This window comes from Xenopus laevis, chromosome 7L (genome assembly GCF_017654675.1).
Source record: "Xenopus laevis strain J_2021 chromosome 7L, Xenopus_laevis_v10.1, whole genome shotgun sequence".
NCBI classification, from domain to species: domain Eukaryota; kingdom Metazoa; phylum Chordata; class Amphibia; order Anura; family Pipidae; genus Xenopus; species Xenopus laevis.
The window spans coordinates 64,392,548-64,406,687 of record NC_054383.1 but is presented as its reverse complement, the minus strand read 5'-3'; the positions used below and the strand labels follow the sequence as shown (position 1 = coordinate 64,406,687).

Here is a 14,140-nt window from a genome sequence, read left to right as displayed (position 1 = left end):
TTCGTTCCATAATATGGAATATGGAAAAAAAAGTGTTTTTTTTAACTTCCCCCAGTTGATACTTTTAAAAGTCTAATTAAAGGTTATAGGGCTCATTTACAAACACACATGTAGCATGCATTGTGCAACTGCAAAAGCAATGCACAGTGTTTTTACCCACAACTGTAGCATTTTTTCCACAATTCCAGTGTTATTGCGAGTGCATGTTGACTTGTGCTACACGCATTTGTGACCATTGCTATAAAATACACTCATTTTTATATATCAGACACAATTGCAGTAAAAATTGTCAGAGTGAGAATTGTGCATTTCCAGCGATCAGCATTAAAATGACTTTTCCACAAAATTCTTTAGGGGCAAATCTGCTGCACCTATTGTTCCAGCTCACAGTAAGAGCCAAAGAATTACTGCCACCTTCAGAATGGTGGTAGCTCCAAGGCATAAGTACTTTTCTTAAATGGCCTCAATATGTGTAACGATAGCATACATATTGTGTGACTGTTCTTGTGTCTGCATTCAGAAATTATCCCTTATTTAATCTTGTAAAAAGAGATTTGGGCTATATAGTGCTAGTTAACCCAGGTTTACTTAAAATAATGCCAATAAGTGGGTCTTATTTACTTTCACGGAGACATTTTGCCCTATAGCAGTAACCCATGGCAACCAATGAAGGTTTTGCTTTTATTGTTTTACCTGCAATTGTCTTAGCAAAGCTAATAACTGATTTGCTGCTAAGGCTTACTGCCCAGATGTAAATATGACCACTGATAAATGAGCGCAAATAAGTATAAATGATCCAAACCAACTGCTAAGTATAGTGCTTATTCTGATGCCTATAGATGATACTAGAATTCACATCTTTATGCATGGAAACTATCTTTTTTAAAGAAAGACAAGCCAATTTGGGTTTGTTTAGGATGGAGAAGAGGCAAAATTAGGGGACCATATAATAAACTCGGTAATGCTTTATTTACCAGTAATTATTCCATCTTAACATTCAGTTAGAGCAGGGAAAGCATTACAATGAGAGCATTGCAGTTGTTGTATTCTCTCTGAAGTGGTTGTACAAGCGGATACATTAGACAATTTCAAGAAAGGGTTAGATGGCTTTTTAGCAAGTGAAAAAAACAGTTATTAAAATAGCTTTTGTACAAAGTTGATCCAGGGACTGGTCTCAAAGCCATTTTGGATTCAGCAGGGATTTGTCCCCCTCTGAGACAAATTAAAGAGGTTTCAGGTGGAGTTTGTTTCTTCCTCTGGATCAACTAGCAGTTAGGCAGGTTTTATATTAACATTATACATTGTTATTTAATAAAATTGGAGTCAGGAAGGATTTCACCCCTCTGAGGCAAATTGGAAAGACTTTTTGGGGTTTTTTCTTCCTCTGGTCAACTAGCAGTTATGCAGGTGTTATATTAACATAATAAATTTACATATACTGTAATTACATTGTTTTTATATTGAAAGACAATATTAATTACATTCTATTCAATTGTACTGCAATAATTATGAAAATAATTTGTTTAAGTACATACATTAGGAAATGTTAACACCTGCAGACTGGATGAGAATACCATTATATTCATGTATTTGCCAAGCTAATTTAGACAGAAGCAAAGAAAACAGTTCTGTACAAAACATTGCATGTCACGCAAAATACAGAGTAAATGTGATATTCCACCAGGGTGAAATTCTACTGTTCTCTGTTCATTGCAATGGAATTTTTAATAGCATATTTATCAAAGGGTGATAAATATGCCTGCCAAAATTCCATGGAAAGGAACAGAGAGCAGCATAGTTTCACTGTAGTGGACTGTGACGAGCTGTGGTTTCACTCTTTGATAAATGTGCCTCATAGTAACTAAATGTAATCCTTATACAACACATATCCCCCATATGCAATAAAAGGTGCTAAGTTTGCCCAGGTGCAGTAAACCATACCAACCAATAAGAGGGTTTTAACAGGTGAAATAGATTCTTCATGCTTTGAAGTCATGATTGACTGCTATTGGTGACTATTGGTGAAAACGTTACCTTTTAATATATTACCCCAATGATAACTAAAGGTGTGCACTCTTCTTTTGCATAAGATTATAGATGTCATTATGCAAGCAAGGCAGTCCAAGAATACACCATTCATTAAATACCAATGATAATCTGATTTTCTCCAATTTAGGTATTACTGGAGAGGGAAAGGTCTTATCTATGACATTCTTGAGTAAATACTTGTCTCTATGAACTGATTTACTTTAACAAACATGTAGGCAATAAGCAAGAAGTAGCTGGACAGGTAATGTCATAATTTTCCTTCACAGTTATGCTTCCACCAACTGAAGAATTACACTCCTTTTACACTCAGATGCAAACTTGTATATGGGATTAAACATGTAAATTAGGAATGTGAATTCTTGTATCTTCTTGTGGACATTTGACAAGCGGTCAGTCCTGTAGTCTTTTTTCTGCATTGTGAGTTAGAACACCTCAAGTGACCTCTTTATTTTTGTGAAAAAAACTTTTCCAGCAATAGTTTCATTGTTTAGTGTTCCTCTGTAGAAACTGTGTGTCCTAAGAAGGTACCTTCTTCAAGGTATATACTTGGAGACCCAGGCAATGTGACATTTTGTTTAACAGACAATGGATATTTTTCCAGCTCCTCTACAGCTGCCCTTGTGTCTGGTTTCCTACCAGTGCAGTTCTGAACCAATGCCTTTACTTCCCGCTTGACATTGCTATTTAACAGGCCATAGATTACCGGGTTAACACATGTTGAAATCATAGCAAGCAAATGGCACAAGGAAAAAATAAGGTTATGGTAGCATACAGGTATCAACTGGTGTTGCCAGTCTACAATAATATTAAAGATGTGAAATGGCAGCCAGCACACAGCAAAAGCTCCTACCATGGTGACAAACATAAGGTTGACTCTTCTCATGTGGTTGTCACTTCTTCCAAACATAGCACCCCTATGCTTTAAGTGCACAGAAATGCGGAGGTAACATCCCAGTATAAAACACAGTGGCACAATGTACTGCAAGAGCTGTAATGATATTGTGTAAGCCACTAACTGTTGGTTAGATGACCAGGATTCCACACATACTGATTTGTCTGCCAAAAACCCGATGACCTTTGAGATATTTTTATTTTGAGTATCTGTTAATACCATAGATGAAGCTAAAGGAAAAGCAAGAAGAGAGGCAATTATCCAAACTAGCAATACAGCAGCATAGGCCTGAAGGACACTGGGTTTCCAACCAGTGGGGTGGAGGATAAGCTGGTACCTTTCAAAGGCAATCAACACTAGAATCAGCACAGAGACAGTGACCGATGCACATTGCAAAAAATTGGTTATCTTGCATAGACCCAGTCCAAAGACCCAGTAATCCATCACAGTGTAAACAGCAGTGAAGGGCAGGCAGAAGGCACAAACCAGCACATCTGAGAAAGCCAGATTAGCAATAAGGATGTGGGTAACATTACCCCTTTCTTTTTGTCGACAAATAACATATATCAGAGAAATGTTCCCAAGCAGCCCCAGTATGGTGACAAGACTATAGGCTGTTCCCAGGAAGGGTGTCATGTCAGGGTGTTGTCTGCATTTCTGGTTAGATGTTAAAAATACAAAACTTTCATTCTGAAGGTGCATAACAGTGGTCAATGTCTTGTTCATATTGGCGTCAACAGAGGAACAGCAGAGGTAGAATGTTTCTTTGGTTTATCAGCCCAGCAAAAATCCTGTGTGAAAAGATGATATTTTAGCTATGATGATGCAAATGATTTTGGTCACTTTTTTGTAAAATATTGGATGGGCACCCCATTCGATAAAAACATGTAATATAAAAGTAATAATTATTGTGTTCAAAGGGCAATTCCATACATTCCAGGGGATAAAATGTTCAAGTCTTTTTGCTAATGTATGGATTTTTGGATAAAATTTTTAGCTAGCCTAAACAATACAGGTGACCCTTTTATTATTGACACCCGTTTTAAGTAGTATAGGAACAAACAAAGTATGAAAGGAAAATTATTTTCCCAAACACAATAACCATTTCAAAAAGAAGGAGTAAATAATGGTACTAGGTATTTGTAGTACCGCATGGGTAGTAATTAAATGGCAAATATCCTGATTTTGACTATATAGAGCAACATTATTATCAGTGACAGAATAATAATCCATAATCAGTGTTCCCACTCTTATCTGTTTGAATTGTGCATTTACCATCACGTGAGTATCATATGATTCATGTTCCCAGATGTTCAGAACAATCAGAGATATATGACAGGAAAACAAAACAACACAGTAACACATACTGTTTGTCAAACTACAAGAGTGGCTCTCTAGATCATTCTATCATTTATTTATAATTTGAGAGGTTATATCTGAGCTCCTCCAGTGCCAGCATAAGGAAAAAATTATGTACTTTTACCGACTACACAGTTGCTGCTTGCTAGTTTTGTTCAGTCAAGTGGCTAATTTTAAAATGTTTATGTAACACTGTTAAAAAAAAATATTTTAGTAATTGCATGGGGATACAACCATTTCTTTCTCAGTTTTATGATATTAGCTGTTTAATGCATTAATGGTAGCAGTTAGAAGGCAGGTTGGAGCTAGGGAGCCTTAAAGACTATTTACTATAAAGACTATATGGGGAATGTGTGTAAGCAGAGAATTCGGAAATAACCATTGCTGCAGGGTGAGAGACTTAGCTAGTGCCCAATGTTTCGTTGAAGCTTGGTGACTTTGTGAAGGGGAAAAAACTAACAAAATTTAAAATCTATATTTATCAGTTAAACAATAAAAACTGTTCTAGTAATAGAGAATGGTAATAAGTAATAGTAATAAGTTGTTATTTATAGACACAGAGTTGCACATTTTTACATGTGGATTTAAACAGTAAATAAAGGGTGAATAATCTAAAGAAATATTCCTAGATTTTAAGATTCGTACATATAGTACCTTATAACAAAGTGATATCAGTAGACCTATGTTGTAAATAATTAAGTGGCTTTCATGTAAAAAAACAAGAACATAAGTAAAATGTAGCCATTTCTGTAACTTTACCTCTTTTTGCCCTTACATAAATATTCCTGTGTTTTAAGATTCATACATAGCATACCTTATAACAGAGAGTGACATCAGTAGACCTATGTTGTATATAACTAAATTGCTTTCATGTAAACAAACAAGAACATAAGCAAAATCTAGCCATTTCCGTAACTTAACCTCTTTTTGCCCTTAGTTAAAAAAAACAACATTTTACTAGATGGGTAAACAGAAGTAATATATAACTGTAACCAAGTGCTGTGGTTTGGTACATTGGAATATTATCATTTGGTTTATCAATGGCTACATTTCTAAATTACCCCCTAAATAAATATTAATTTTCAAATAAAATAGCATAGGGTAGCAAGGATACAATTATGAAGGTAACATGCTCAACAATTCAAATAGTTCCTTGTCACATACTATTTTGTATTCACATTTTCACATTCACAATTACATATACACATAAATACCAGAAAAGTAATTATAGTTATAGGCATCACTGCCAGTTTGAATTGTTACCTTGAGCTATTGAGTTGTCTGTTACTGGATAACATCAACAGTAGAGGATTCTGTGATTTTGCAGACTGTGTGTGGTAGTTTATATGAGAGGGCGTAGAGACTTCAGAACTACCATCCCTCTGTCTATGCTGATATAACAACCCACAGCTCTCTCTGTTGGTGGAGAAACTCATTTATCTTTTGTTACTCTTGTTGTTTCCTTCTCTGTATATTTGTGGGTGTGAATGAAATGTATTTGTTTCAGTATCAGAGAGTAACTAGACATTGCTACACTTCTGTTCAAAAGTGGGTGTAAAGATAAAGATATAAATGAAACATTTGTCTATATATTGATCCACTCCACAAATCTATAGAAATGCTCTATGGCTGCCATGCTCAAAGTCCACAGTACAGTAAGAACAACACTGAATTTAAAAGCCATTATTAACTTCATTCTTAAAGTGGTGGGAATTCAAATGTTATTTTTTGTTGTGTGTTACAAATGCATAATTTCTTTTTATTGGTGTGTTACAGACAACAAAACCGTGTTAGTTTCCCCATGATGTCACGGAAGACACACAGAGGAGAGAATGTCTATGTGCTAACAGCATTGTTTCTGACGTCAGAACACAACACTGTTTTTATGGTAGCCACCTGGCCAGTATTTCACAAGCCTAGCCAGTAAAATACCAGCCAAGGTCAGGGTTGATCAGCAGTGTACTTGCAGGTAAACAACCTGGCATGCCTCAGTTCCCTCTGCCTTCTCCCTCTGCTGTATCCCCCTGCCCCAGCTCTGCAATTCCACCTATTCACCTGGTCCCCTCTATGGGGCAAATTCACTAACCTCCAAAAATTCGCCAGGTCAACGCTAATTCACTAAAATCCGAAGTTGCGTCCAGGGCGCTGAACGCTGGCAAAGTTTCGCTAGCATTACTGAGCCACGCGAAGTTGCGTTGCGTTGCCTAATTTGCTTACGGTGGGAAGTTGAATGGACGTATATGTTGCAGCAAATACATTACACTACACAAGCCTGGGAAACCTTATTACAATAAAATAAAGTTGTTATAATATATACTGTATATATATATATATATATATATATATATATATATATATATATATATATATATATATATATACAGTATATATATATATATATATATATATATATATATATATATATAACTATAATTTATATATTTTATATATATATATATATATACTATCATTTATATATTTTATATATATATATATATACTATCATTTATATATATATATATATATATATATATATATATATATATATATATATATATATATATATATATATATATATATATTTTACGCTGTTTTGCAGTCTATCACCCTGAAAAAAGATATAAGACGCTAGCATTTTTTGGGACCTAGAAAAATTTTCAGCTAATTTTTAAGGAAGTCCTATCTACACTATTGCACTTCGCCTGGTCTGAGGAGGCGAAGGCAAGTCTGGTGTAAGAGGTAACGTTCAGTAAAAACCGTATCTTAGTGAATTTGCGTAGTTACATCCATTCTCCAGAGCACAATTCGTCAGGCGTTAGGGAGTGAAGTACCGCTAGCGAAGTTATGCCGGTGACCGTTAGTAAATCGGCGAAGTTCAAAATTACGTCACACTTGCAAATTTTCGCCAGCGTTAGTCACTTTGCCCTTTAGTAAATTTGCCCCTATATCTATATGGTACTTAGTTATGTCATCATTTATAATTCATGCTTAGTGATGCCACTTCTTTCACAAGGTCTCTTTGAAACGTTTATTATACATAAAGTGTAATAAAGATAAAGATTATGTACCCACTGATTCAAAATACAAAGGCATTAAACGTCAAAAAGGAGTTTAGGACCTATATAAAAGCACCCAGCATGTGGCTTCTTGCCTTTAAATTACCTGCATCCTGTATCAACAGACACACATAATTTAAATTATTATCAAAATATAAGCTCTCTTTTCACTCTTCAATTAATATGCCTCTAAAATCCTTTAAAGGTGAACTAAGAGCTGTGGAATTACGCACTGTAGCTGTGGCAAACTCTGTTTACAGCCTTTGCTAAATATATCAAATATAATATATACATATAGAGAGAGAGAGAGCTAGACAGACAGAACATAAGACATGAGGCTCCTGTATAGTTTGGATGTCTGGTCAGCAAAGTTTTTAATGCTTGGACCAACATTGCCTTTCCTATAAATTCCACATCCGGTTGATCTTTTTTGTTTAAAAGGACTAAATACTGTGCAATACAGAAAACATACCACAAGATGGTACCAAATACAAAGTGAAAGGGGCAGCTTCACTATAGTAGAAAGGGACAGTACAATGGGGCTCATTTACGATTGCGCATACAAGTAGAGGTGTTCCAAAATAGGCCCAATGGAGAGGGCATATTTATGTAATTCATTAAGTACTTGGGTCCAAAAACTCTGCTCTTTCACCTGGTTGCACATGCATCCATCCTGTCTTTTTTGATGAATGGTGCGCAACTGTATGTACTAACACTGGGGAACCCGTCAAAAACACACCACATTTTTTGCGGCTGTTTGCAATTGCATCCCTATTAATAATATTTTCATATGGAATAATTTTTCAGACTCAGACAGTAAAATACTGGCTAGGTGGCATGTATTTATATATGTATATATCACTTGTTATGGAATTATTACCAAGTCCTGCTAAAATTGATGTAGATCAGCACCTAGAGGGTGACAGTAAGTGATAAAATTTCAGAAATTGTATAGATGGTGTGAGGTGATGTCAACTAATATTAGTGAGTCTTTTGGGTAAGAATGAGATTTAAAAATGTATTATAGAGATCACTGCTAATAATTAGGATAATATGACAATCATTTATAATTGCTTGTTATGAATTGGCCATAATGAAATGTAATAAAACTACTGCTAATAATTGCTTTACTGCATAAATTATTACATAAACTTTTATTTAATGCTGTTATTTGCAATAGTGCCAATAAAACACCACTGGGTAGTAACCCATGGCAACCAATCTGATCTTTACTTTTATTGTTCTACTTGCAGCTGACTGAAAAAATCACTGATTAGTTGCTATGGGTTATGGCCCAGGTGCAAATTTGCCCAGCATTAATTTTTGTAAGCTAATGTGGGCCCTGTTGGGGCTCAAAGTGGGTGAATATTCTAGAGATTATCTACAAATAATTAAATAGCAACAGCAGTGGGTTTCTTTCTATAGTGGTAATATTCTTACATAATAATAGTAAAACACTGCATTTAGAATTTGTATCTGTCCATCTTCTTCTTTTTCACTACAGCTTTTTTTTTTTAACCAGCTTTTGCGGACATTTTGGTTAAGTGCATTCCTGCTGTTTTGCCTTATGATTCATTTCCTGTTCTTGTTGTTCCCTGTTCCTGTGTAAGCTGAGGGAAAGTGTGGAGCAGGACTTATCTGCCATGTTGTAATAAATGTACCAAAAGTTCCTGTGCTTGTCTGATTGCTTCACCTGAACTAACACAACAAAATAATTTAACTCACTGCTAGCCAAGCAGTTTATCACAACAATATCATTAGCTCTAAGGATCTGAACTTCACACACAAGATTCACACTGCCTTGGAGAGGACAGTTCTTAAACTTCCTAAAATCTGTATCCTAGGTTCCTCTGCTGTTGCACCTTAAAAGGGTTGTTCACCTTTGGGTTAACTTTAAGTATGATTTAAAGACTGATATTCTGAGGTTCTTTTTTGTGGTTTTTGAGTTATTTATCTTTTTATTCAGCAGCTCTTTAGTTTACAATTTCAGCAATCTGGTTGATAGCAATCATGCATTGGTTGATAGCAATCATGCATTGATTTGATAATGATAGACTGCATTATAAGTAGTAGAGGGTCTCAATAGAAAGATGAGTGATAAAAAGTTGCAATAATAATAAATGTGTAGCCTTACAGTATTTGTTTTTTAGATGGAGTCAGTGACCCCCATTTGAAAGCTGTAAATAGTCAGAAGAAGAAGGCGAATAATTAAAAATCCATAAAAAATAAATAAATAATGAAGATCCACGGAAAAGTAGCTTAGAACTGAACATTCTATATAACATACTAAAAGCTAATTTAAAGGTGAACCATCCCTGTAATTATTTTTAATAGGATAGGGAGAAGAGGTACTCCCATTGGAGAAACTGAAGATGGGGAGAGAAGGTGATAAAATATTGGATAAATTGAACCCAGATTCTGGGAGTGTCACAAGTGGATATATATTCTACTCTAGAGAGTCTGCTTCCCCCACCATACACAATAGAGGTGAATCCTTATATTTAACTTCAATTGTTTTTCTCCAGTGTTTTGCCATTCTGGATCATCTTCTTCAGTAACAAAATAACTATGCTGACTTTACCGATAAATAGGTGAATAAGTACAAACACTACACAGAGTATATAAAACCTTGAAGCAGTTTGATCTTTTTTTGTAGAACAAAATTGCTGAATACACCACTGCAGAGCCCCCTTCCAAAGTGCATCACCCTCACTCCTGAATATGATTCCACCCTACTTGTTGATATTGGGGTTATCTGCTGTTTAAATTATTTTTCTTCAGAAAACGGAAAGATCCCTTATCTGGAAAACCCCAGATGCCAAGCATTCTGGATAACAGATGCTATATCTGTACTGCATTTGTTTATACAACTGAGACCCCAGGCTCAGCTTTTTGTTGTTTTATACCTGCCCTCGGTGGATACTGTCACAAATATACTTCAACCATAACTGACAACTGATTCTTCTACAATAATCAGAAAAAGTAACATAGAAATGATTTAATTTTATGCTTATTGCTAGAACATTCAAACTTCACAGCTACTTGGGACACCAAAAATCATATCCAGTATTTCAGTAGAATAATCCCTTAAAAATAAAATGATGTTATAGATTAAATAATGAGCAGTAACGTAACAATGGAGAGGCGGGCCCGGGTGCAGACCGTGCAGTCGGGGGGCCCGCCCACCCTGGGTCTGCAGCCGGACCCACCCCTCCTGCAGCCGGGCCCACCCCCCTCCGGAAGCATTTTTTTTTAAGTGAGCACAAATAGCCGTCAATTTTTAATATTGCACGAACTACTGGCAGGCCAACAGGGGGTGCGGACCCTGGTACAATTGCATCCGCTGCTCCCCTGGTAGTTCCGCCACTGATAATGGGGACTGCTTTTGTCAAAAGTTACTGTAAGTACAGCCCTGAAACCAGTTTTCACCTTGGTTTGCCTGAGACTTTGGCCTAAGTAGGTCATTTATTACAGTCTTGCAGACATAAAAAGCCAGTATGCATGTATTATTTTAAAAAATATACATCAAAAGCTCCATGAGTCCACAGAGACAAAATTCTTGAACTAAAGTGTGGGATCAAAAGTTACAGGATGATAACAATCATAGTCATTCATTTATATTTTACAACTTTATATTGTGATAATGTATAATACACCCATTTAACCTTTATGGTAGGCTTAAAGGGGTGGTTTACCTTTACATTAACATTTAGTACGTTATAGAATGGTAAATTCTAAAAGACGATTGGTCTTCTTTATTCATGCCTTCTCCTATTCATATTCCAGTCTCTTATTTAAATCACTGTATGGTTGCTAGGGTAATTTGGAACCTAGCAACAGAATGCTGAACTTGCAGACTGGAGAGCTGCTCAATAAAAAGCTAAATAACTAAAAAAAACAACAAATTATAAAAAATTAAATCCATGGGCCATCACCATTTTTTAAATAATTATGGCACTCAATGCGTACTTACCTAACTTATTATGTTACTCCTATGACACTCCTTATTACTATGACACTCCTTATTCCTTATCTGAACTTAAAGACAAACATACTGGAGTGTCTTGGGATATGTTTTCATATCCAAAAGCTAGACCTTATACTCAGAAGGTAGTCCGAATTTCTACGCAAGATATTAATAACCCAATAGATTGTCTACTTCGTTCCAAAACAGTAAAACCCTCCATCTCCCTCTTATAAAGTACTGAGAACACTGCTATCAGGTAAGGAATTTGAGAGAGGACTGGGAACATGGTCAGACTGGGAAAAAACCTAGAGGGTGCAGGCCCTCATGGCCCCCGCCTGCCCAGACCCACTTCCTTAATCGGGCACACCACCTCAGAAAAATATGATGTGCCGCAATGCGCAGCATGGGGGCGCAGAAGTTTGGAAGGCAGATGGGGCCCCCCGGGGACTGCTAGCATGGCCCTTGGTGTCGCAGACCCTGTGGGTCCCCAATGCTCCAGTCCGACCCTGAATAGGAAGGTGGGTACATCAAATTCAGAACTGCAAATTATTGTCTTTACATGTTACATCATTATCGCTTCAACGTTCCAGCCAATGTTCTTAAAAATATTGCATAGGGGCTATTTTTCCCCAGAACTGAGGAAAGAAGTGGGCTGGTCTGACTCAGATTGTTGCCCAAAATGTTTTAGCTCCTGAAGCAGATATTTACCACTGTTTGTGGACCTGTTCACTTATACGAAGGTTTTGGGACAAAGTTACTGTAAAACAAGTTTACAAATCAATACATCACCTACTATGACATGGGCAATATTCGGGTAAAAATTTTAAAGGCAGACTAAAAATTAGTGTGTATAGTTTCAGCAGTCAGTAGAAAAGCTATATTGAATTGCTGGACCTCAGATATACAGTACCTTCTCCAAAAAAAAAATTTGACGCACAGCTAAAATTTTTTTACCCGGGTTTTTTTTTTTTTACGCACAACGCAATACAATTCAATGGTTTGGCAGTAAGATATCTGGGTTCTTTATTGGGTTCTTTTATTATTCTGCAGTGAATACAATCAGATCCTGAGCTTTGTTTAATTTCACATGTTCTAGACTGTTTTGAACTACTCAGTAGCCAACAGCCATCAATAGTCACATATTAAACCTTGGTCTAATAAAAATCTTCATCAAATCATCACAAATACCAGTTCATTAATAAATCCATTATTGTTTTGTCCCATCAGTTCTATTAATGTATTCTTCGAATGTATAACAATGGGTATATTGTTGTCTGCATGTGTAAGCCTATTTTGACCACCAGTTGTATTACAAGGATATACATAATTAATATCTTACCATCCAAGGCCATGAATCCCATTTGCTAAATGAAAGGGTAATGGGGATTTCTCTTAATGGCAGTGCCTGCACCGAGTGGGATCCAGAGATACACCTACAGGTGGCCCCAGTAGAACAAAAAAAATACACACCAATGCAGTAAAACAGATAGAACTTTATATAAACTGAGAAAAGTCAGAGTAAAACACAATTACATATTGGCCTTGGGATTCCGCCCTTGGGATTCCGTGTTGGCAGTCCAGCCCTGGCCCAGTACTTACTAGGGAAAGTAGGAAAGTATCAGTATAAATAGTTTTATATATGTGCAGTCATAGGTCTGTACATGTATGTGTATATATACCAGCACTCAGATCATTATTTTGCAGGTGGTGCACGATCAAAGTTGCATTTTCAAGGTCCCCAGGTGGGACCGAAACGTCGGATGAAGATGTAAAATCACTTGAATAAAAACTATATTCTTCATCTACAACATTGTGAGTGCTGATCCTCTCTACATTATATATATATGTATATGTGTGTATATATATATATATATATATATATATATATATATATATATATATATATATATATATATATATATATATATATATATATATATATACACACACACATACATTGTCCAACGTGATAGCACACCATGGTATAAAAGTTTAAAACATATTGTTTATTTCTTAAGCATAAAAACAGCCAAGGTAAGCTTAAGTATACTCATCCATATCAAGATCTGTGCAACGTTTCGGGTGCTTGCTGCTCACTTTCTCAAGCTGGTCTCCATGCAGTACTAGGACTACAGTTCCCAGAGGCTCGCTTAAGCTCTGTGGCGTCCCATGTGGTCGGGATGACGTCACCTTCGTGCACAGCAGCGCAGCGTAAATATGCAGCACTCGTGCGCATGCGGCGGTGTCAGCAAATGCGCCACACCGTCACGCCGGCGTAATTTCCTTCACCATGGATGTTTTTCAACAGTGGCCACCATTTTGGAAATGGGCTCAGTATGTAAGACATTATTGTTTCAATACACAAAAATAGACGAATGACCAAAAAACATTGATACATACATTGATAATATTGGCATGGTTATGAACATCATTGAAGGAATAGAAATAGTTTATACAGAATGCATGAATAGACAAATGTTATAAACATCCCAGAGGGATAAAACAAATCCTTGTTCAAGCCCAATGGGCTTAGGGTTTTTAACCTATGTATAGATTGAACTTCTGTCTTTTTCAATAGGAGTATCCTGTCAACTCCCCTTCGAGGCTGAGGTACCTGTTGAATAATTCTAAATTTTAAATCCTCCGCTGAGTGTCCCTTTTCAATGTTTAGAGACTGGTAGAGCACTGTTGCGAGTATTGACCGTGGATCTGTGTTGTGAAAATCTATCCCTTACTTTTTGAGTGGTTTCACCCACATATACAAGATTACAAGGGCAGACTAACATGTACACTGCAAAACTAGTATCACAGCTATAA

The 14,140-nt window shown here is 36.3% G+C and overlaps 1 protein-coding gene across 1 annotated transcript; it reads right to left on the bottom strand.

The window, feature by feature from the left end:
• Positions 1 to 1,388: 1,388 nt before the first annotated feature.
• Positions 1,389 to 5,646, bottom strand: XB996286.L (provisional ortholog of neuropeptide Y receptor Y4 L homeolog). The gene is made up of 2 exons (XM_018242282.2): positions 5,564 to 5,646; positions 1,389 to 3,732 (listed from the first exon to the last, which is right to left on the bottom strand). The coding sequence occupies exon 2, from the start codon at positions 3,665 to 3,667 to the stop codon at positions 2,537 to 2,539; it is 1,131 nt and encodes a 376-aa protein (XP_018097771.1). The 5' UTR covers positions 3,668 to 3,732; positions 5,564 to 5,646; the 3' UTR covers positions 1,389 to 2,536.
• Positions 5,647 to 14,140: the final 8,494 nt, after the last annotated feature.